Genomic DNA, 25,124 nt, shown 5'->3' with positions numbered 1-25,124 from the left:
GTGGAGGAATGGCCGACGGCTCCCGATCTGAAGAACGAGTGTGGAGGCACCGAGGTGGGCGGCAGAGATGGGGCTGAGCAGCGCGGCGATGGAGAATCGACCGGGGGAGGGGGCGGGCCCCTGGAAGCCCTGGCCCGCTCGCTCTTGAGCGCGTGCACACAATGTCATTTGCAGAGTAATTTCTGTCAAAGTTTGAGGCCAGTTCGATCGGGTCTGAAAGATCGGGATGCTGGTGGGGTGGGGAATACTGTGAAAGTGGACGGCCGCGCATAAAGCTTTGCCTTTCGAGCTTACTAGCACTACTGATACAGAAGCTGAAACACGAGTGAGGACTGAGGAGTCGGAGCGCATGGTCGTCCTCTCTTCACATCTGGTATGTAGTTCAAGATCTGAGCCTGCAATTGCCTCTTGTTTCTGGTCTTTAATTATTTCTCTTTTGTGCGTATGTCTCACAACGCGACTTGATATGAAACAACTTCTCAACCTTTTATAAGTTTTTGTAGTAAGTAACATGGAACGCAACATGAATAACCTCTCGCGACCGACAGCCTAGGCGGGCGGCAGCCACCGCGCCTGATCTCCGTGCTCCAGCCTCCTCCGCGTCCGGCGAGGCCGGATCCGGGTTCCACGGCATGTGCTCTCTGCTCTCCCCCCTTTCGCCGTCTCCTTCCGCCGCCGCCGCCGCTGCCAGCTCAACCGGGGATGGCGATGTGGATGAGCGCAATAACCTTGGCACCCGCGACGTCTTGCCGCACGAGTGAGGTCGAGTATCCTGAGCATTACGGGCAACCACTACGTGTAGCATACCACATCCATAGCTGGCTCCCGCGAGAAGTTTTGGTGCCGGTGAGCAAGGTCCTGTAGCTCCCTGGGTGTACTGTACAATTGTACATTAGTGCGGCGACGAGCTCACCTACGTGCGCGCGTGAGGAGCTGTGTGGTGAAGGAGGCGAATATGGGATGACAGGAGGTGCTGCCGCGGCACGACTCGACTCCATCCCTGACTGTGGCTGTCCTATCCCTGCTTGTTCATGGTAGATGTTGCATATGCTTTGCTATTGGGCACCGTGCAGCGGATTGCAGAGATCCTTCTCAGTGCTCCCATTGCCTTGAGAATGGTCATCGGGACTTAGCTCACTGGCAGGCCCTGTCGCGTCGTTTTTGTCCCACCTCGCACCCTAGCATTGGCAAATTACAGCTCCCCGTCAGGTCCGCATAGACGTCACACCTTTGCCTAAGTTTGTTCATCTAGATTCCTGGGTGTTTGTCGTTTTTGCTCCAACTAGCTCTATGGGTGATCCTGTTGCTTTGGGTGATCATGTTGCCGTGGTTGTGACTCCGGTGCTGCAGATAATGGCTGAGCTACAAATGATGTGTGAGGGGGCAGTTTCAAGATCGTTAATGGAGCATCTGAAGGTGGACTTGCTTGTGCCCTTGATCGTGGCTTGGGCGCTCACTACTCCTCCCTTGGAGCTTAGTCAGGCGTCGGTAGACGAGGGGAGTGCTGCTCCTGACACTGCTGTCACGCACTCGACTGGGTCCATTAGGCATGTGGTTCCTATGGGGGATGATGTTGATGTGGCCGGAGTGCCGTTGCCGACATGTTTGCCATCAAGCTTTGTGAATTCCTAACTAACTTGGATCCTGCAAAATCAAAGGCAATTGGATGTCTCTTGAGGGAAAATGCTCGGTGGGACAAATGCAAGGAGGGTGACGCTCACCCTCAATCAAACACCCGCAAGAAGAAATCCTACGAGTGCAAAGGCAAGAAGGGTGGTGATGATGAAGAGGCGCGGGTGGTTTCATGATGCAGCTTTCGACGCTGCATCCGGGGGCTCCGATTTGTCTGTCGTCTTTGTTGACATGTTCTCTTGTTGCGGTGAGTCGATGGTGATGTTGTGACCCAAGTGTTAACGGATTGCAATCGTGTGTGTTGGGCGTGTTTTAAGCTCTGCCTCTGTGGTCATGTGGATCCATAGTTTTGGAGTAGTCCACATGGAGTGTGATGTTTGTGATGGTTTTTGTCCGTTTTCGCAAATTGACTGGGAAACTCTCTTCTTATTAATTATTAATGGATGAGGCAAACCTTCGTTTTGAAAAACAACCTTTTAACATCTCTATCTGCTCTTTTTAGTATTTTCTAGTTGGATAATTGGCCAGATAAAACAAGTGTGCCTTTTTGGAAGTTTGTATTGTTTACATGACAGTATTAAAACATACTAGTCTTAATAACGAAATCTTTCTATTCAATTTACAACATCAGGACCCCATCTTATTCAATTGTCTAGATGCTATCATTTTTAATCGGCAATCAGCAAATTAAAACAAGAGGGAATCTTCATAACTATATTGTATCTAACATTAGCTCACCAGATCTTAACTGTACTGTATGTAATACCTCTTTTTATATTGTGACAACTTTTTTGTGCACATGCAGTTGCAAAAGCTCAAGAGGACGAATGGCAGAGGACAAGTAAGCTGCATGTTTCTCCTACCATATGTTTTCTAACTTCTCATTGCAAGGTAAAAAGAAAAGACATGTACTTGTTCTTATCCAAAGGTATTCTCTTTTTAACAAGGAGCAGTAGCATGGGGAACAAGGTTGACTACATACGTGGTCAGCCACGTAAGCTACCGTACCAATTTCTAAAAGATATTACGAATGATTTCGACGAGGCTCAAATAGTTGGCCGTGGTGCATACGGAACAGTTTACAAGGTATGACTATGTACATAATCTTTGTCTTTAATGTAGAAACAATATATCCGCTGTTATTAAGTGTCGACCGTGGGACAATTTTATAATCGGTACAAACATACAATAGATATGTTTGAAATGTGTGATATTGACTTTACTTGAACTTTCAGATCTTTTCTCTGAAACGATATTGATATTCATTAAAACAAGCACAATATCTGATCATTATCTCTGTAGTAACTTTTACTACTTTGTAATTTAATAAAAAAGAAAATAGCAATATTAGCCTAAATTGCATGTAACAGTAAAGTGATGTCAGTGTTAAAAGGTGCTTAAGAGTTGCTGAACAGGGTATTTGTGAAAACGGTGAGGAGATTGCTGTGAAGGTAGTTAAAAACATGACAGGATTTGATAACAAGGAGTTTCACAAGGAGTTCGAGAACCTTAGGAGGCTCAAGCATCAAAATGTTGTTGAGCTATTGGGGTTCTGCAAGGAATCAGAGAAAGTTGTTGTAGAATATGATGGGAAGACAATTATCGCTGACAAGATGCATACAGCACTCTGCTTCGAGTATGTACGTAATGGTAGCCTTGCCAAGCATATTTCTGGTAATCAAACTAGTGCACACACATTTTACTTATTTACCATATTATCAACATGCTTTAGTAAATTATACAATGACTGTACACCATTTTTCGCCTTTTTTTACAGCTGATGGATGCTCGGGACTTAATTGGCAGATACTATACAAAATAATTAAAGGGATCTGTCAGGGTTTAGAATATCTTCGGCATGGGTTGGAGTTTCCAATATGGCATTTGGACTTGAAACCTGCTAACATATTGCTAGATAACAATATGATTCCAAAGCTTGCAGATTTTGGCTTATCAAGACTCTTAGGCGATGAAAACACAAGAAAGACCATCAGTTCCGTCGGTACAGGGTAAGCTGGCTATCTCATGCCGAAACATTCTATCTGGCTATTGGCAATGAGAAATTGCAAAGCTTAGCAACTTCACATATCTGAAAGATGTTCCGTTTGTACCAGCCCCTTCTTTCTTTGTGTTTCCAAATAGGTTTTCTTTTTTGCGAATTTGCGTTTCCATAGTAGTACATTAACTAAAAGTAAATAACAGAATAAAAATAATAATTGAATCTTACTCATTCTTGGAGAAAATCATATATATTTAATAAGTATTAATCAGTAAACTAAGTGACAATTGCTAGAAAATTTTATACCAAAACCAACATGCATATGCTGGGTGATTTGTGTTCCTGCAGCATAGGTTCTACCCACAAACCGAGTCTTACCAAGCTATATTAGGGCATCTTCAAGGTGGACCCGCAAACCGCCCGCATCCGTCTGGGCCGTGCTGTCCGGAGCGACGAAGCTATCCAACGCGGGCCTGTATCAGTCCGCGGTGCGGTCTGGGCACGATTTCTCCCGCAAACCGAAGGCGTGGAAAACTTTGCGGGAGTCCGGATACCAGACACACAGGACTCCGACACCCCTGGCCCATCCAAAACCCTTCCCGGACCCCGCGCCTCCATCCTCCCTATTTTCTCTTCTTCCTTCTGTCTCTCTTGCCTTCGCCGCCACTCCACCACCCCGGCTGCGACGCCACACCCCTGTCGGAACTCTACGTTTCCGTCACCTCCAGCGCTCCAGCAGGGCTCCAACCCGCTTCTCCTCCGTCGCCGTTCAACTCCTGTTCTCCGACCGCCCTGCTAGGTACCATCCGCTACTGCTATACTCACCATGCCTGGCAACTGTTCAATGAATCGCCGGAGCTAAAAACAGTTTGCCCTTCTTTCTAGCAATAGATTCCGATTTGGAGTACATATACGAGCAGTATGTTGAATCGTCTGATGGCTCATTGGATGAGGAGTACTTTGATGAGACGATGATGATGCAGGCGGTCCTTGAAGACGCAGAGCGTGCGGAGTAGTATGTTCTCAATTTCAAGGGCTCGATCAAGGATCATCGAGTGCTCAATTGCAACAGGACGCGCGACCATTTGACACTAACGACCGACTACTTTGCCCCCGATGCACTCTTCGCTGACCATTTTCGCCGTCATTTTCGGATGTGCAAGACTGTCTTCGATCGTTTGTACCATGGCGTCCAGTCATATGATGACTAATTCATCCTAAAGGATACCGTGGGAACGATTGGGTTCTCTGGTTACCATAAATGCACGGTCGCACTCCGGATGCTTGCATATGGCACGACCGCTGATTTGTGGGACGAGTACCTATGGATGTCTGAGAGCACATGCGGAGATGCCATGATTAGTTTTTCAACTGATATGGTCGAGGTGTTCGGACCTCAGTACCTGAGAGAACCAACTATGGCAGACACCGAGAAGCTCTTGGCAACCTCCAAAGCAAGAGTGTGGCTAGGTTTGTTTGGATCTCTTGACTGCATGCATTTGAAATGGAAAAACTGCCCGAAGGCTTTACAAGGGCAATATCAGGGTCATCTTAAGAAGCCCATCATAATTCTTAAAGCAGTTGCATCACAAGATCTTTGTATCGGCACGCTTTCTTTGGCATGCTAGGGTCTCACAATGACATCAATGTGCTACAACAATCACCGTTGTTTGCGAGGTTGGCTGAAGGAAAAGCTCCTCCTTGCCACTATACTGTCAATGGACATGAGTACAATGTGGGCTACTATCTGGCTAACGGTAGCTATCCTCTGTGGGTTACCTTTGTCAGCGCCATCCCTAACCCAGTTGGCCATAAAAAGGCTCACTTTGTCCAAAGATAAGAAGCAGCTAGAAAGGATGTCGAGAGGGCATTTGGAGTTCTGCAGGCCTGTTTTGCAGTTGTTCATGGACCTGCTAAACAATGAGATCTGGAGACCTTGTGGGAGGTGATGACATGTTGTGTGATCATGCGCAACACGATCATCAAGGCTGAGGGTGACGATGTTGCCATAGCTTTAGAATTTGAGAACATTGGTGATCCTATCCAACTTCCAGATCAGAATTCGGCCACATTTGAAGATTTTATTCAAATGCATCAACTAATTCGGCATCGACTAACTCACGAGCAGCTAAAGGAGGATCTGATTGATCATAAGTGGGTGGTTAAAGGGGAAAACAATGTTGGGATGTAATATTTGAACTTTTTAAAATTCGAACTGCTAGTGCATGCGGCTATTTGAACCTTTGTACCCTATGTATGCGGCTATTTGATCGTATGGACTTAAAAAATGAGGAAGGCCGAATTTATGCGACTACGATTGGATGGCGGCCTCCCACTCCATATCCGTGGAATGCCCCCCCCCCTCCCCCGCGCATCCGTGGATGAATGTGGGAGGAAATTTGCGGGTTACCGTTGGAGATGCCCTTATCTTTTTTTTGAACCAAGATGCCCTTATCTTTTTAGTGGTAACCAGTAGGTGGCGTACTCATTAGGATGTTCAATAGGTTTTAAGATGCCTCGTCACATATAGTTAGGGTTAAATCACCACTGATGTAGACATCACATGTGCCTCAACCTTAGTAACCTTGTGCAATGTGTTTCGCCGAAAAAATCCATGTGTGATGTGTTAGCGAAATAGAAACTTGTATTTTCATGAGGCCATAGGCGAGATGACTATTATGGTCTGGTTTTTGTAATATCGTCGGTAGGTGCTTGGCTATGTGCGCTGTTTATGTGTTGGTTGGGTTGGCCAGGCCAGGCAATATTTCCCCCTGGTTGTTTGTTGTGGCTGTGTTGGGTTCTCTTCGGTTTTATTGCTTGTGTTGATTCCCGATGGGCTCATGTTTTTTTTGGATTTTCGAAAAAAAAAAGATTTGCCTCATCAGTAATTAAGAAGAGAATAGGGTTTGAATTTGTATTACAACACCTCATGTTACAAAAGGCCATTACTCTCCCGGCATGATTGTTCCCAATTTTCCACCCGAAGCATTGTTTCTTTCTTGATGTTGGTGAGAAAAACCACATCCTTTCATTCCAAATAGTCCAAGAGGCGAGCATGGTGAGCTAGGCCATAGCTTTTCTATTTGGAATGGTAGTGTCGGATAATCCAACTCACCAATCTTTAGTGCAGCGCACCATGTGCCACATGGATGCATCGATGCACTTAGGTCGAAGCCAATCTTTGAGCATGTCCCAAAGCCTAATCATGTGCGACATTTGAAGAAGAGATTATCAACGGATTCTTGCTCCCGTTTGCATAAGGGGCATAACCCGCAATCCAACCATCCTCGTTTTTCCAATATGGAGTTCCTCGTGGTGTGCTTGGCCATCCCCTCGTGCACTTGTCGACGCTTGGTCGCTCAGTGTCATCGGCGGGCGGACCTGGATGTTGCAGAATGGCTGCAAGGCCCGTTGGTGAGCCTCTTCCAGCCATGTTGACGCAGACTCTGGTGGAAGGTTGGAGAAGCTTCTTTTCTCCCCTGGTAGGTGGTTGCCATGTGATCTTGCGGCAGCAAGGAGGTCGGTCTGGGTGGTCGTAGGTGGTTGCACGGGTCGCCGACACCGTCGCTGCAGCTTTGGCGGCGGCGGTTGGTGTGTAGCAGCGGGGTGCATGTGGTGGTAGCTCCTCCCTTTTGGTTAGGGCCAGTGGCACGGGCTGTTCGCGCGGCGGGGGTGGCCAGGACTTGGGGCTCATGCTCGGGCGAATCAGATTGGGCTTGAGACGGGTCGGAGCTCCCTCTCCGGGTAGGCGATGGTGGGCTTGGTCCGGGTGGTGCCCGTGGGCGATGACGTTCCTCTACTCGCTGTTGCGGTGGGCGACGGTGGTGGTCGGGACTCTGTTACTATGCTGGGCAGGTCGGCGTCAAAGACCATATGCATGGACTTGGCGTCGGCCGAGCGTGCTTGGCGACGGCCGTCAGTAGTCATGGGGTGGGTCTCCCCCGGTCCACCAGGACTGGCTGGAGACGCGGGCGTGGACGTCTTCTACCGCAGAGGCGTCGACCCAGGCCCGGTGGCTGATGCCAGGCAGGAATTAAAGGAGACGCCTTTCACTCCTCCTACTATGGTGGGTGCACCGTGATGTGGGTGATTGGTGGTTTCTCGTACATGGGCGCAGGGGTGGCGTCCCCTGGATGGCGGTCCGCATGGTTGGCTCTCTGACGGGCACCATGGCAGCGGTGTTGGCCTTCCCTCTTGGTCGTGTGGGCGGCAAGAGGTGGAGTGGCGGGTGGCTCGGGTGCGCTATTTGTCACCTGGCAGTGGCGCCGCCCCGATCTGGATCTGGAGTTCTGACTTCGTCGCGCTCGTCCTGGAGACCTTGTGGTGGCTTGGGAGAGTTGCCTAGCGAAAGTTCCACGCTTTGACGCCGCGGACAGCGACGCCCGCGGACGTTGTTATCTTCTTGAAGACGTCGTTGTGGTGCTCCTCTCCATGCCCGGGTTCCAACTGAAAACATGTGTCCATTGTGGACTCGGCAGCACTTGGCGCCATTCTCCCTCCTGGACCGTTATCATGGAGCCTAGGTGTTATTGGGCATAGTGTGGTGTTGTTACCAGTTCTTCCCGTGCTTCTTCTCGATAGTGTAGTCGCGTGCGTCTTGCGTAATCCGGTATCTTGTGATTAGCGTTGTATAAGGGCTACCTCCTCACCTTGTGTCGTTCAGCCGTGCACTTGGTTGGTTGTTGCTTTATATATAAAGCGGGGTGAAAGCCTATTTCAAGATAATAATCTTTCAAAAGCATGTCTTTCAGTTTACCAGTATTTTGCATACAATGTAGTATACTATTATTGTGTTTTTCGGAATTGCTAGTGCCAGTGCCATTATACATAAACTGTGATTAGTTTATAAATAAATTTGGGTTCAATCTATTTTCGACATTTCCTGGACATATTATGTTTCTTTACCTGACCCAATTTGTTTCAATGTACAATTACATGCAGCGGTTACTTGCCGCCGGAGTATGTAGATCATGGACTAATGACAAAAGAGTTCGATATATTTGGCTTGGGTGTTATAATTGCAAAGTTAATGGCTGGTCGTGAACGCTACTCCGAAATTGATTACATGTCAGAAAAAATGTTTATTAAGCATGTAAGAATACAAAGTTCTTCATATCAGTATTACCGTTGCTTTTGGAAAAAAACATCTTTGCCCTGTTTGTGCTATATGGTTATACTGTCATGTTTCGATGCCAGATACTCCCTCCGTTCTAAATTACTTGTCTTGGATCCGTATCTAGACTCATTTTAGTGCTAGATACATGCGTATCTAGACAAATCTAAGACAAGTAATTCAGAACGGAGGGAGTACATGGCAGCTGGAGAAAAAAGATTCAGGAAACATTGTCGCCTAGACAACTCGAAGTATATTGTGAACAGGTCAAGATATGCATTCAGATAGCACTGGAATGCATGAAACGTGACAGACAAGAAAGGCCAACTGTACAGTCCATTGTCCGTAGATTGGAACAGACAGAAATAGTGATAGGTAACCTAGAGCTGCAAACAGAACAGGTGAGATCACTTATGAGATAATCGTCATTTCCTTTACCCGAAGAAATAAAAAAATGCGAGAAAAGAGGTACTCTTATTAGTAGCACGTACAACATCTCATTATCATATAAATGTAGTACAATATCTTATTTACTTGAAACACTTCCAAGCTATACCCTGACTTCATACTCACCCAAAAGATATAGCGATATTCACACAAGAGACAATGTCCAAATTTGAAGTTTTTCTTCTAAGACATAAGATACATATGCATAGTAGACTTACTATTTATTTTTATTTTTTGACAAAAAGGCAGGGCCACTGCTTTTCATTGTGTATAGAAGAAATAAACAGTTACAAAAACAAGATTAGAGAAGAAGGATTGGGGTTAGAGATACATCAGTCTGGTTCTAGGGGGCGCTCTACAAGAGCCATTGCACGCTTACGCCCAGCGTCAACCCAGTCCTTTGCTTCGACCTGAATCTTCAGAAACAGTTGTGTGGGGTGACAAGAAATATTTCTGAATGTTCTATCATTTCTTTCTTTTCAGAGGTTCCACCAAACCAGGGCCAAAATTGATCTCCAACATTTCGCTCTTTCCTTTCCCATGGAAGCATTTGTTCGCTGCCACCAGCTAACTAGGGAATCGTCATGAACTGCCGCCATAGCCGGGGTCATGTTCAGCTTGCAGAGTGTCAGGTGCCAAACTTCCTTCGCAAAAGAGCAAGAAGTAAGCAGGTGGGCAGCAGTTTCAGGCTCTTGTAGACATAACAGACACAGCGGATTATGGGGCCACCCTCGCTTAGCAAGGTTATCCGCCGTTAGACATCGATCTTGAGCAGCTAGTCAGACGAAGAACTGACATTTGGGAGGGGCATCCGAGCTCCAGGCCAGCTTCACATAAGGTGGCCTAATGTTGGCAGTAAGAGTGGCAGTGTACGCGGAGCTGGAGGAAAACTATTGCCTAGTACTTCCTCTGTGCTACTATTGCCTAGTACTTCCTCTGTGCCAACCGAGGTTTTTTAACATCTCCCTCTTACCTCCTCTTTTTACATAAGAGGTAAGAATATATAATAGAACTGAGTCATTGATTTCATTAATTAGTGGGTCTAATTACTCTTACCTTCATGTGAAATGAAGAGTTAAGAGGGACTATGTTAAAATTGCTCGTCCAAAAAGCTTGTCGCTCAAAAATGTTACTCCCTCCGTTCCGTATTACTTGTCGTTGATTTAGTACAACTTTGTACTAAATCAGCGACAAGTAATATGGAACGGAGGGAGTAGATCATGGAAGCAAGCATGAAATGTAAAGGGAGAGGTGGATGTCTTCTCCGAGGCTTTTGGCTAGGTGGGCTAGTGGGAGGAGTTAGAGCTAGATGTTTAGGTGGGGTGGGCTTCCATGTATAATGTAAGCAAAACTGTGGAGGGGCTCTTTACCTTCGTCCTCTTCTTTAATATATAATATGTACATTCGCACGTATTCTAAAAAAATGAATGTATTTTAGATACAACCATTTGAGCGACAAGCTTTTTGCGAGGGAGTAGTTTATAGTAACGTACGAACAAAACATAATAGTGGTCCAGCTCGTGATAGAGTGGACTTACATTTGTAGTACCACACTTACACTTCTGTCCCTGTCTCACCTGAAAGTGCTAGCCATGCCAAAATGACCTAGAAATAAAGAATTGTATCAAGCACCTGAGCCCCAAGAAGTTTAAATGGTAAATATGTAGGCCATCCTTTCTATTAGGGCTGAAGTTCCAATGTTGCAACGAAATTGTTAATTTGCTATGCGATCGATTTCTTAGCCTTTTCTAGAAAACGCATAAAGTTCTGCGTCTCGATGAATTAATAGAATATGTGCTTACGTATATGTCCATGGAAGGGCCAACACCCTAAAGTTACAATGCTACATGCCTAGGCATCTCCGTGGCAACGTCTCTCTTGCCTTCACCCTCATCCAGGCGGCCAGGCCTTGGCCCTGATCGTGCAGCATGCGTTCAATATTGGTTTGCACGTCGATGAAGATAAGAAAGAGCGTTGTGTTTCTTGTAGATCCACCAGGTTGTAAATATGATCACAGGTCGAAGATCCACCAGGGCTTGGCGGGTGGCCAGGGTGGTAGAGCGGCGGCGGCGACGGCGGCGAGAGAGAAAGCGAATGCGGAGAAATAGGAAAGGATAGAGTGTGGGGTCCGAGCAGGGTTTTGGGTGGGACGAGGGTGTCGAGGTCGTACGTGACTGGTGTTCGGAGTCCCTTAAAGCCCCTTTGGTTTGCTTCCGATTTACGGAAAAGTGGGTGTCCGAACCCGTTCCACGGACTAATGCGGATCGCTGTTGGATGGCAAAATGCCTCTCGAGAATGTGGTCCAGATGCTTGTGGAAGGTTTGAAAGTCCGCTTTGAAGATGCCCTAGAGAAACATATGACTGCTCTTTTAACTTATTGGACTAATTGTATATTTTGTTCTTGACAGTTGGACGGGGAAACCATCCATCCCAAGGGAGGCCTCCAGGCTACACCTCCAGGTTAGTTCTACCGTGGATACTCTTTCTTTCTGATGAAGAAAGAGCAAAACTACACCATTCTCTGCATGGTTTAAAATATTAGAGGTCCTTACAAAATTGAAAAAAGGCTGCATAGTTTGGAAAACTTAAACATTACTTCCTTCATTTCAGAATTATAAATTTTTTAGGTTTGTTCTAAGTTAAACTTCATTAACTTATCCATATATACAGAAAAATATGTTAACATCTACAATATCAAATATATATAACATGACGATCCTAATGAGACAACTTTGGTGTTGTAGATATTAGTATATTTTAAATTAAATTTGGTCAAATTTGAAGATGTTTGACTTAGGATAAGTAGTTTAGAATGGGGGTGTAACACCCTGGCCACAGCCACTAGTTCCTGGTCGTTATGTCTGACGGGATCGAACACTAGTTTTTTTTTTGTCGCACCTGGAATCAACTTCCTACTTGGTCACCCATACTCAATTTGTTTCAAGTCAAGCACGGTTAACTTTGGGATTCTTTAGAGATTGGTTTTCGGAAAAAAGATGCACCCTGTTGATATGAGTAATATATCACTCCTATTAAGTCAAGATGTCATGGACCTCAAGGCATCCCTTGAGTCAGCTTCCCTCTTCCCCTCGCGATTAGTATTCCGAGAGAAATGTCAGATCGGGATCTTACCAGTTCAGACGATGATTGTATCTTTGTTACCTCCCTGAGGCATCGTCTTGGGGCCTAATCTCTATCGGGCAGCTTCTCTGGTCGGCTTGGCTGCCTTTCTCACGAGCACTCGTTACTACATCTCAAAAGAAAGGAGTGCCGACATTTTAACTGTTTTGATCATTTACATTTTTTGCTGGCACGCACGATAATAACTGTTTTTCTCACAAGCACGCATTTGTCTCTTGTAGTTTCAGTCACATGCTCAGCCGTGTAATGTTTGTGAGCGTTGGTCAATAACGGACGGCGTGTGCGTGTGCGCCTTGCTTGCAGTCGTACATAACTGCGTCGGTATAGGATGCTAAGAATAAGACACTCTGCGTAAAAAAGAAGTCAAAGTTTCACATCAGTGCTACATCTTGAAAGAAAGTAAACCTTTTAACTGTTTTGATCATCAGAAATGGCCCCTGACACCAGCAGTGCTAAAACCGACGATGGTAAGACAGGCACTGGGAGTGCAGAACGGAAGATGTGGCCGCTACAACTATGGAAGAATATTACGAATAACTTCTCCAAGGACCGAATAATTGGCACCGGTTTATTCGGAACAGTTTATAAGGTACGACTTTACCTTACCAGTTTCTGTCTTTTCAATGATGCTGAAAAGGATGCCAATAAAGAACCAATGTGAGGTTAAACAGGGGATTCTGGAAGATGGTGAGATTATTGCTGTAAAGAAACTTGCAGAAAACGCGCCACTAGGACGTGACAAAGCGTTTAACAATGAAGTTCAAAATATTATGGCCCTCAAAAATGAAAATATAGTCCCCTTGGTTGGCTACTGCCATGAAGGACAAAGGAAAGTGGTGCTAAACAATGGAAGATATATTGTTGCAGACGTCTACGAAGGTTTACTGTGCTATGAATATTTACCTGAAGGAAGCCTTAATAAGAATCTTTTTGTATGTAATACACTATTCGGCTTTTTTTGCGTTTCTATTTTAATTCATGTACTGATTACACTATTAATTGGTGTTTATGCAGGCTTGTTATATATACTCATTTCATCCCTGCAAAAACGTCTTATATTGTGGGACGGAGGGAGTAGTACAGAATGAAACATGGAATATATTGCAAACTATCAGAAGGAGAAATCAAGTATAATTACTTTTGTTTAAATAGATTGCCCATTTTTCTTTAATAGATCGAGTTTTTGGATGAACTGGTTAGCTGCATACAATTTGATATTATATCTAAGACAAGAGGTTGTGTAATGTAAACTAGCGACGGTTTCGTGTTATATAGGCAGGGGCGTATCCCTGAGATATGCATACAGGCTGTTGAGATTACATCTTAAGAACCAAGTTAAAGAGAGAAGATAGAGATGAAAGAGGTTACAAAAATATTGCCTAACTCTATCTCTAACTAACCTAGTTCGGCCTAGGTGGGACCAGTACGTCTTGCATATCACGTTTAACACCCTCCCATAATCACAATTTGGTCAAGTTGAGATTACGTTTGAACTCTTCAAAACTTCTTGTAGGTAAGGCTTTGGTAAAACCATCTGCAACCTGATCTTGAGAGTGAATAAACCGAATGTCCAATTTCTTGGCAGCAACTCTTTCTCTGACAAAGTGGAAATCAATTTCGATGTGTTTGGTCCTTGCATGAAAAACAGGATTAGCGGTAAGGTATGTAGCACCAAGATTGTCACACCATAAACATGGAGCTTGCTTGCAACGCATACCAAACTCTCTCAACAAGGACTGAACCCAAATGATTTCTACCGTGGCATTAGCCAATGCTTTATATTCAGCTTATGTACTAGACCTGGATACAGTAGCTTGTTTCTTTGCACACCAAGAGATTAAGTTAGGACCAAAGAAAACTGCAAAACCACCTGCTGAGCGCCTATCATCCAGACAACCTGCCCAGTCAGAATCAGAGAATGCACTAACAAGAGTTGATGATGACTTGCTGAACGTTAATCCGAGGCTCAAGGTATCTTTAACATATCTGAGTATGCGTTTTGCAGCTGTCATATGTACTGTAGTGGGTGCATGAAGAAATTGGTATACTTTATTGATAGCAAAAGAGATATCAGGTCTAGTCAGAGTTAAGTACTGTAGTGCACCAACCATACTTCTGTACCTGGTGCTGTCCTATTGATTCAAGAGGTCTCCTTCTGACAAGGATAACTTTTCTGCACTGGATAAAGGTGTTGGAGCTGGCTTACAGCCCTGCAACCTTGCTCTGGCTACAAGATCAGTTGCATACTTTTCTTGAGATAAGTGAAGACTATCTCCATTCTTCTTAACTTCAATCCCAAGAAAATAGTGCAAGTCTCATAGATCCTTAAGAGCAAACTCAGAGTTTAAATCCTTTAGCAGTCCTGTAACAGCCTCATTTGATGAACTCGTGACGACAATATCATCAACATATATTAGGACAAATATGGAGGTATTTGACTTATTGTAAATAAACAATGAGGTGTCAGACTTAGAAGGAGTAAACCCAAGTGTTTGAAGTTTTGAGTTCAATCTAGAATACCATGCCCTAGGAGCTTGCTTTAGTCCATATAAAGCCTTATCAAGTTTGCACACATGGAAGGGTTTGTTTTTGTCCTCAAACCCAGGAGGTTGTCGCATGAACACTTTCTCTTCCAAAATGCCATGAAGGAACGCATTCTGTACATCAAGTTGACGTAGACTCCATCCCCTAGACACAGCAATAGACAAAACAAGACGAATAGTAGCAGCCTTCACAACAGGACTAAAGGTGTCCTCATAATCTATGTCATACCGTTGCTTGAAACCTTTTGCAACGAGTCTAGCTTTATAATGATCTATGGTTCCATCAGATTTTCTCTTAATTCTGTAGACCCACTTGTAATCAATCACGTTTTTACCTCGACATGCAGGAAGTAGGTGCCAGGTTTTATTTTTCTGAAGCGCCACGTACTCCTCTTGCATAGCCTTCTTCCACTGTGTATCACTTAAGGCTTCAGCAACAGTAGTTGGTTCATCTGTGGTACAAGCAAGACCAAATTTTACTATGCTTTTATAATTTTTGGGTTGAGTTACTCCCCTTTGAAGCCTTGTTCGTAATGGTGAAGAAGTTGGTGCAGAAGATCCCGCTGACTGCTCAGGAGATCTCGTAGCAGGATCGACCGTGGATCCTGATGGCGACCTGTCGGGCTGGGGCGACGCGGGTGGATCTTCTATGGCTGCAGCAGGCGGTGAGCGAGAGGGAACAGGCGCAGAGGATCCCGCACCAGCCCCCACATCCGCCGCAGGCTCATGATGAGCTGATGATGGCGCGGCCCCAGCCAGATCTGGACGGGTTTCCGTGCCGCGTCCTGATGCGCGCCGCACGTAGCAGCGCCGGTCGTTGCCGAATCGCCCAGGCCATGCGGTAGGCGACGAGTGGTGCGGAGCGGAGGGGCGCACCGAGCCGCCATCCACCAAGCCGCCGTTGGCGTCGTGACGCGGCACAAGTCCCGGGGCGGACCGATCTGCTGCACCTGGCACGAATCCCGTAGGAGATTGCGGGGCAGACCTGCAGGGAGAGGATCCCGAGACTGCCACGCTGCAATCCCGAGGCTGATTCGCCTCTGTACTGCTGCTGCTTTGTCCAGGACGCATAAAATATTGATTTTGATCAATTTCTTCAGCATTTTCTGCACCATTTTTTCTGTTTCATCACAACACTCATGTTCACCATTAGTAAGAGGATTAGTCAATAATGGATCATCAGTATTTAATTCGTCCCCATGGGCAACGCCGGTGAGATGAGATGGTAAAAGAAGGATCTCTTTTTGGAAAAGGGCACCGGCATTTGGATGTAGATGTGCAAAGGAAAAAATAGTTTCATCAAACACAACGTCACGGGAGATGTATACACGTCCGGTAGACACATCCAGGCATTTTACACCTTTGTGTTGTGGACTGTAACCCAGAAAAACACATTGTTTTGATCTAAACATGAGCTTGCGATTATTGTATGGGCGAAGATTGGGCCAACATGCACACCCGAACACTCTTAAGAAAGTATAGTCTGGTTTGGTGTGAAGCAAGCGTTCTACCGGAGTTTCATTGTTGATGACCCGACTAGGCAATATGTTGATAAGATGAACGGCGGTAAGAAACACTTCATCCCAGAACTTTAGTGGCATGGACGCGGCAGGAAGCAAGGCAAGACCCACTTCAACGATGTGCCTATGCTTACGCTCAGCAGAGCCATTCTGCTGATGAGCATGAGGACAAGACACATGGTAAGATATGCCAATTTGTTGGAAGAATGAGTTTAGATTTCTGTATTCTCCTCCCCAATCAGATTGGAGAGCGAGGATTTTGCAATCAAATTTTCTTTCTACAAGTGCTTGAAAGTTGTGAAACACTTGAAACACATCGGATCGTTTCTTAAGAAGATATATCCATGTGTATTTGCTGTAGTCATCGATAAAACTAACGTAATAAGAGTGTCTTCCAACCGAGGTAGGGGCAAGCCCCCAAACATTAGAAAATATAAGTTGAAGAGGTTTGGTAGAAATACTTGTAGACACTGGATAAGGTAATTGATGACTCTTAGCACGTTGACATGAATCACAAATTGTTTCACTACTACGCTCACCAACAAAAGGAAGCTTATTTTTCCTAAGCACTTGATTGATCAAAGAAAAAGATGCATGCCCTAATCTATCATGCCACCGTGTTGACGAGACTTTGGTGACACCATAGGCTTGTTTATTCAGTCTCCTAAGCTCCGGAATCAACGGGTAAAGCCCTCGAACACATCTACCTCGATATAGGGTTTTCTTCGTGACCTGATCCTTGATCAAAAAGAAAAACGGGTGAAATTCAAGAAAGACATGGTTATCAAGGGCAATGCGATGAACGGAAAGGAGATTTTTCGAGGCACTAGGAATATGCAAAATTCTTCTTAGATGGATTTTTCTATGGGGAGTTTTAAATACTGAATTACCAATGTGACTAATTCTCATACCTTCTCCGTTGGCAGCGTGAACTTGGTCCTGTCCACGGTACTTCTCACGTACGGTCACCTTCTCCAGCTCGCCTGTAATGTGGTTTGTCGCACCGCTGTCCACATACCAGTTGGTATCGACTCCGTAGGAGCCGTCTGCCGCTGCTGCAATCTTCTCATCTTGGGAAGATTCCTTATCTTCCTCAAAACGGTACCAGCAGTCCCTTGCTGTGTGGCTCAGCTTGCCACAAAATTGGCAGCGCGTGACGTCAGGGCCCGCGCGAGGCTTGCCAGAGGAGTTGCGGCGACCCCTGTTGTTGTTGTAGAAGGGTCGCCCGCCTCCGCCGCCATTGTTGGAGGAGTTGCCGTTGCCGCTGTTGCCTCCGCCCGATGGCTTGCCCTTGTTGCGCCCGCGGTAGCGAGAGCCGCCACCTCCACGGCCACGGACAGCCGCATTGGCAGAGGACTTGAAGCCTCCACCAGAAGCCGCCCCGTTGTAGAGGGCAAGGCGCTGGTCAAAACTGCTCATCTGAGCAAAGAGATCGTCGAGGCTGATGGGCTCGGTGCGGGCGTCGTTGGCGGAGATGAGAGGCTGGTACTCCATGTCGAGGCCGGCGGTGATGTAGGAAGCCAGTTCATCGTCATCGATCGGCTTTCCCGCGGCTGCAAGCTCATCTGCGAGAGATCGCATGTGAGCAAAGTACGCCGCCACCGTTTGTGTGCCCTTTTGCGCCGTGGAGAGTGTGGCGCGGATGTTGTTGACGCAAGCTCTGGACTGCGACGAGAACATGTGTGCAAGAGCAGCTCAGAGTTCATGCGGCGTAGCTATGGATGTGACCTGCACAAGAACTTCCTTGGTGAGATTGTTTAGCAAGTATCCAAGTACCTGCTGTCCTTCTTTGAACCAGATCGCGTGAAAAGGATCTGGCGTCTGTTCTTCTTTCCCATCCTTGTCCTTCGTGGTGAGGAACTTGGCGGGCTCCGGCATGGTCTGGTCAACGTAGCCGAAGAAACCAGCTCCCCTCAGCTGCGGTGTCACCTGCGCACGCCACAACACGTAGTTGGTGCGGGTGAGCTTCTCCGTGACCTGCCCAGGGAGGGAGGACTGGCCGATGCTTGAGGAGGACGACATGGCTGGCGATGGAGATGGGTTTTTTTCTCGATGTAGTGGATAGAAGAGGCTCTGTATACCATGTAAACTAGCGATGAACGTCGTACCTCGTTGGAGGCGACGGTTTCGTGTTATATAGGCAGGGGCGTATCCCTGAGATATGCATACAGACTGTTGAGATTACATATTGAGAACCAAGTTAAAGAGAGAAGATAGAGATGAAAGAGGTTACAAGAATATTACCTAACTCTATCTCTAACTAACCTAGTTCGGCCCAGGTGGGACCAGTACGTCTTGCATATCACGTTTAACATGTAAGAACTGTTCTAAGACTATTAATAAAGATAAATGTGTGCATCACAATGGTGCAGGCTGGAGGTTTAACCTCCTTTAGAGAAAAGTAAAGATATTTGTCATCTACATCAATCCCAAGTGTATGGCTTAGAGGAGTCTTAACTCGAGAGCGATTGTGTAATATATTATACTAATATTTAACTCCAAATTTGCATCTGCAAATATATCTCTTGTTGTCAGGATTCAACGAAATAAATACTATTGGATCTAATCATCTTAGAGTGCTTAAACAGTTTATTGTTTTACTTCGTCAGAAGTACCCAGGAAAATGGACTGGGAGACACGATTAAAAATAATTAAAGGGGTTTGCAATGGTTTACTCTTTCTACATAGAATTCCTATTGTTCATATGGATCTCAAGTCACAAAACATATTGTTGGATAATTATATGCGGCCGAAAATTGCGGATTTCGGTCTCTCGAGACTCTTTGGTCAAGAACAAACACTGGCGAATCCACAAAATGTCGTGGGATCATAGTAAGTCAAACACAAACTGTGATAAGATATTGTTCGTTTATTATGAAGTAAATTGCCCCTTATCCTCTCCGGTAATGCTTATTATGCTCTTAATATTATTGGTATTCAGTGGATACGTAGCTCCGGAATATCTCTACAGGGGTGAAATCTCCACCAAGTCAGACATTTATAGTTTAGGCCTACTCATCATGGAGACCAGCACAGGAGAGAAATTTCTTCCCGCCGAGAACGACCCGTCTGGACTGGGATTTATTAAAAACGTAAGGAAAACTCGATACAGTTTAGGCCTTAATGATCTGGAGATTGATATTTAGAAGCTTATGTCACATTTCTTTTATATTGGCTCGACGGATGATAATTCCAATTCTGTATGTAGGTGCGTGATAATTGGACAGAGGAGCGCATAGCGTCGGAGTACTCGTGGTTAGATGCAGATTGCCGCAACCAAATAAAAGCATGCATCGACATTGGACTAGAGTGTGTGGAGACTGATCGGCGTAAGAGACCTTCAATAGAAAAAATTGTCGACATGCTAAACGGACTTTCACAGATAACATCTGATGGCCTTCTCAGCCTGCAACCCGGGCGGATAAACTTCCCTATTGGGCCAAAGAGGTTGACCTCCAGCTCGCTTTACCTAATGAACAACAGAGATGATCCTATTGCCTTCAGGCTTGAAACCAAATTCCCAAGGAGGTACCTTACAAAGCTGCCATTGTGTGGCGTTGTCCCGCCAAAGTGCACCTACATTCTCACTGTGATAATGCGCGAACAGAAGAAGTCGCCACCGTCGAACAGCGACGATGGTCTGATACTACAAAGCAGTATTGCACACCATGAGGACCTCGACAGTGTCGACCCAGCTTCCGTGGCCATGTTCCTTGACTCTATCGGCGATGAGGTGAAAGTTCCGGTTGCTTGCGAACCACTAGCTGAAACTATCTCTGACGACCTTTCAGCTGAGACCAAAGTAAATATCTAAAGCAATGCTTCGGTACACCCTCCCTCATAAAACGTATAAAGGATAGAGTATGGACTTTTTACAAGGTGTACTTACTTTTCTATCGTATACGCTGTACGTTTGTATGATACCCATCGCAAAAAGTGGATGTCCTCGGCTGGATTCGAACTACAGCCGGCACGGACTATGTGTGGCCGCACAAACCATCTGGGCTAGCATATCTGATTTGCCAACGAACCTTGTTTTCTTCTTCTTGTTCGAGAGACATAACGCCAAGAAAAAAACACAGCACCTTCACTCTTTGGTTTATGTTTCTTTTTTTTGCACGGTTTTCGTTAGGGTTTCTAGTTTTCCTGTTTTGTTCTAAAATACTAATATTTGTTTTTTAAAAATTGTACATAAATTTCAGAAAAAAATGTTCATGCCTTTCAAACTTGCTTAGGATGTCAAAACACGAACAATTTTTTTATAAAAGAACAAAAATTTCAAATATGAACATTTTTTGAAAATCAGTAACAATTTAGAATTCCAGAAAAATATGAACAAAATTTTAATTCTGAAAAATTTAATTTATGAGAAATAGAAACAACAAATAGAATAAACGAAAAGTCAGGGAAGACCAAAAAAATGAACAAGAGGAAAGATAAAAAAGAAAACCAAAAATCACGGTTCACGACCTCCGAGAACGTCCCAAAACCGGAAAAAAAATGGCTGGGAAGCCGAGGTTCCCAAAACCGAGAAAACCTTTTTGCAAATTTCCTTAGTGAGCTTTTTTTTTGAAAATTTTCAAATCCATGAATATTGTGTAAAAAATTGATGAACTTTTTCAAATCCGTGAGCTCTTGGAGCAGGCCCACACGCGCCCGACGGGAGCAATGCCGTCGCCTAGTTAGGCCGAGGCCTAAGCGTTTTATTTTATTTTCTATTTTTTCATTTCATTTCTTATTTTGTTAATTCACTTTTCTCTTTTTTCAATACCAAAATACATGTTTTAACTAACTTTTTAAACTAATGATTTTAAATTCTTTTTTCTATATTTTTTATTAAATGCTTTTAAAAAAACACTTACTGTTTTATATTTTATCCCTTTGTATTTATTAGTTGGGGTCATTTCAAGGATGTCCAATAAACACAATGTTCAATGAAGATTATTCAGTAAGGTTAGAACGGTTCGTCTGAGAGCACGTTATTTTTCAATATCTTTGAAATGGCCCCAATTTCCCCAGCAAAAAAGAAGAAGAAATGGACCTAATTTTTTTCATGGCCTTTTATGAGCAATTCGAGGCATCATGCCAAATTGATTTGGTTTTCGACAAATTCTGCATTTTCTGGAGTTTTCTTAGTAAAAGAAGACCGATAAAATGGTCGAACATGTCGCAACTTGCATATGGTGTCGGAAATTGTTAAACCTAGCATGGTTGCCTACCATGGGCATGCCCATCCGGGTGCACCCTCCATTGAACATGGTCTAGTTTTGATTTTTTTTAAATGACCCCAACGTTTGCAGGCAGGGCGGCATGCCCGTGGTAAGGATCCATGCCAGGTTTGAACGATTTTCGACAAAATATGCAAGTTGTGACACGTCCTGTCATTTATCTGCCTGTTTTAACCGAGAGAACTCCAGAAAAGATCAGATTTGTCGAAAACCTAAACAACTTGGCATGGTGCGTTTAATCGATCATATAAGATCATGGAAATATTTGGGGTGAGTTAATGGATGCCGCAAAAACATGCCCTCAAATGGACCCTTCTCGCTTACCCGAACACACTCTGTTGAACATGATATATTTTTGGACATGCATGAAATGACCCCAACCTTTTCTAGTAGGTGGGCATGCCCATGGTAGGCATCCATGTCAGGTTTGAATGAATTTCCCACACCATATGCATGTTGTGTCACGTCCAGCCATTTATCAGCCAGTTTTCACCGAGAAAACTCTAAAAAATGCAAGAATTATCAAAAACTCAAACAGTTTGACATGGTGCCTTGATTTGATCATAGAAGGAGGTGGGAAAATTAGGCCATTTGAAGGATGTTGAGAAACAATGTACCCTCAGGGAGTCTTCTAGCCAACCCGAACATCCTCCATTAAACATGGTCTATTTTTGGACATTCCTAAAATGACCCCAACCTTTTCAACCAGGTGGGCATGACCATGGTAGTCATCCATGCCAGGTTTGAACGATTTCTAACACCGTATGCAAGTTGTGACACGTCCGCCTATTTATCGGGCGTTTTTGACCGAGAAAACTCTGGAAAATGCAAAACTTGTCGAAAACCAAAACAACTTGGCATGGTTCCTTGAATTAGTCATACAAGGCATGAAAAAAAATTGGGGCCATTTCAAGCATGTCGGGAAACGACGTGCTCTTAGATGGAGCCATCTTGCCTACTCACCTCTGTTGATCATGGTCTAAGTTTTTCTTTTTCAATCTTTTGTAGTGCGTCAAATATAACGCTAAAAAGAAAGACTTTGGTTTTCCTTTTCAACCGGGCTGGTTTTTTCTTCAGTTTTTACATGGGTTTTTATTTTTTTTTTGTTTTTTTGTTTCTTTTTTTATTTTGAAAAAAGTTCATAAAAATTCAAAATAAGTTTATTGATTTTGAAGAAAAGTTCATTGATTTGGGAAAAAATTCACAAATTTGAAAAAAAATCATTGATTTAGAAACAAAGCTCGTCAATTTTATAAAGAAGTTCAACAATTTTCAAAAACAAATCGCCAATTTGCGAAATAGTTCACGAATTTGTGAAGAAAACTGGTCAATTTTGAGAAAAAATTCACTGATTTGGAAGAAAGATTCAAGAATTTGAAATTTTGTCGTCATTTTCTAAAAAAATCACGAATTATAAAAACTTCACGCATTTAAGAAACAAAAAAGAAAAGGAAAATAGCAGACAGAAAATGTTGCGCTTTTCCAGTATTCTATTTTAAGTGTTAAAAAGTAAACATAGCACCTGATTCCGGTTGTCTAGTTGGTTAATGTGGCTGTGCTAATTCCTCGAGGACCTATGTTCGAATCCTGCAGCATGTATGATTTTTTGCGGTTTCATAAACAAGAGGTATCGGCTAATCTGAGCCGTTCTTGTGTTTAGGGGGTTGTACCGAAGCAGAAGTGAATATCTAATATTTGCACTGTCTTAGTTTTTTAGTGTGGTTTCCAGGGTAGTGATATTTCTTTTTCTGTTCCTTTCTAGTACTTGACTATCAGAAAATCCTCTAACTTCGGTTGGTCTTTTTGGGGGTTAGATCATAGATGGTCCTAATTACCGGGAGGTGTTGTCTGTAGATGACCATCCAACGGAACCATGGTGAGTGCTTGCTAATTACCGGGAGGTGCTTGCTAATTAAATGATTTCCCTCTGATTTTCTATTTCCCGTCATCAAATGCAGGATCTTGACAAGCAACAAGAGGGGTCATGTTTGCATTTGGAACTACCAAACTCAGGTGTGTTGTCATCCTCCGTGGTCTGTATAGTGAGCTAGACCGTGGACTGAGCATTAAGAACTGATCAAGTAATGCTCTTTTTGTGCAGGTAGAGGTGAACTCCACTGAAGTCACTAGAGAGCCAGGCATGCTTCCTAACCCTATTCAACTTTCTTAAATATAACTTGGTTTTTGCCGTGAACTTCAGCAGCAGTGATCACCTTCGAGAACTACAATTCTAATATTATCTTCCCCGTTGCAGCATATTCGGCAAAATTTATTGAACGAGAGGGGTGGTTTGTAGTTGGTAGCGGCGATGGGTGCATCTATGTGTACGATTATATCACGATGGAAGATGTCGAAATGATCGAAGAAGCTCATGATAGTCAGCGCATCATGTTTTTGGCAGTGAATCCAACTCATTCATTTGTGTTGTCAGCATCTGATGACCACAAGATTAAGCTTTGGGACTGGACTAACGAATGGCAGTGTACTCGAACTTTTGAGGGCCACGATGACACAGTCACACAAGTAATATTTAACCCGAGGAACAGCGAAAGCTTCACGAGTGCTTCCTTGAATCACACAGTCAAGGTTTTATTTCCTCTCTACTGAATCTGATAAACAAAACTATACACGGTTCTTGATTGAAATATATACTCTTTGGGCCTTGGACTGCACTACCCAATGCTTGCAAATTTGCTATCTTTTTTTTTCTGAGCAAATGCTTGCAATTTACAGATGTGGAATATTCACTCTGGAACGTGCAACATCACGTGGGATGGCCATCCGGGTGGTCTACTCTCTGTTCATTACCACCCACGGTATTTTCAGCAGTCTTTGATTTGTGGATCTTCAGATGGTGACGCAAAGGTATTACATATGGCTTCTTAACAGAACAATGCATTTGCATTTATATGTGAATACTAATATGTTGCTTCACTTTCTTATTCAATAAGATCTGGGACCTAGAGACAGACAGTTGCGTCGATACCCTCCAAGGACATGAAAAGGGTCTCAGTGCTCTTTGTTGGCACCCAGAACTTCGGGCACTAGTTACTGGTTCGCTTGATGGGACCGTGCGAGTCTTTGAGCTGGATGTGTCATAGTAATACATACAGGTACTTCTTTCTACTTATGTACAGTCTTGCACTAAGAGAATGCAGACTCGATCTTAGTCGGATGCTATAGATCAACTTTTATTTGGCCCGTTTCTCCAAAAAGCATTTGATGGACGCATCAAAGTGATTATTGCCTAGAAAGAGGGTTTCCCCTCCAATTTCCCTAGGAAACCAACAGTACAAAGTTCGTAGCAACAAATAAAAAGAAAGACATTCAGAGATTTTTAACACCAGACCAGAGAAACAAAAGCCCTTGTCTGGAACTAAATTGTCCCATGAGCCATGAAGTCTTAAGATTGTTACTTGACCTCCAATCTGGGTCATGCACCCGTCCCCCTTAAGCATGTACTTTCCTTGATTATGAAGCACTAATTGGAGCTCATTTGCT

The 25,124-nt window shown here is 44.2% G+C and overlaps 1 protein-coding gene and 1 pseudogene across 1 annotated transcript; one reads left to right on the top strand and one right to left on the bottom strand.

The window, feature by feature from the left end:
* LOC125520841 lies at nt 1-24,724 on the top strand. Its single transcript, XM_048685875.1, has 17 exons — nt 1-373; nt 2,438-2,473; nt 2,580-2,718; nt 3,048-3,306; nt 3,410-3,641; nt 8,573-8,723; nt 11,600-11,651; nt 12,761-12,921; nt 13,507-13,567; nt 19,005-19,227; nt 19,337-19,487; nt 19,604-20,197; nt 23,438-23,499; nt 23,582-23,640; nt 23,824-24,146; nt 24,357-24,488; nt 24,575-24,724. The coding sequence occupies exons 2-17, from the start codon at nt 2,460-2,462 to the stop codon at nt 24,722-24,724; spliced, it is 2,763 nt and encodes a 920-aa protein (XP_048541832.1). The 5' UTR covers nt 1-373; nt 2,438-2,459.
* LOC125533309 lies at nt 17,799-17,937 on the bottom strand (annotated as a pseudogene).
* Nucleotides 24,725-25,124: the final 400 nt, after the last annotated feature.

Source organism: Triticum urartu, chromosome 1 (assembly GCF_003073215.2).
Source record: "Triticum urartu cultivar G1812 chromosome 1, Tu2.1, whole genome shotgun sequence".
Taxonomy (NCBI): Eukaryota; Viridiplantae; Streptophyta; class Magnoliopsida; order Poales; family Poaceae; genus Triticum; species Triticum urartu.
This window is presented reverse-complemented; position numbering and strand designations above follow the sequence as displayed.

Coding starts and splice junctions, on each gene's coding strand:
- LOC125520841 (XM_048685875.1), top strand. Junction 2,719..3,047: donor CATACGGAACAGTTTACAAG/GTATGACTATGT, acceptor GTTGCTGAACAG/GGTATTTGTGAAAACGGTGA. Junction 19,488..19,603: donor GACTGGGATTTATTAAAAAC/GTAAGGAAAACT, acceptor TTCTGTATGTAG/GTGCGTGATAATTGGACAGA.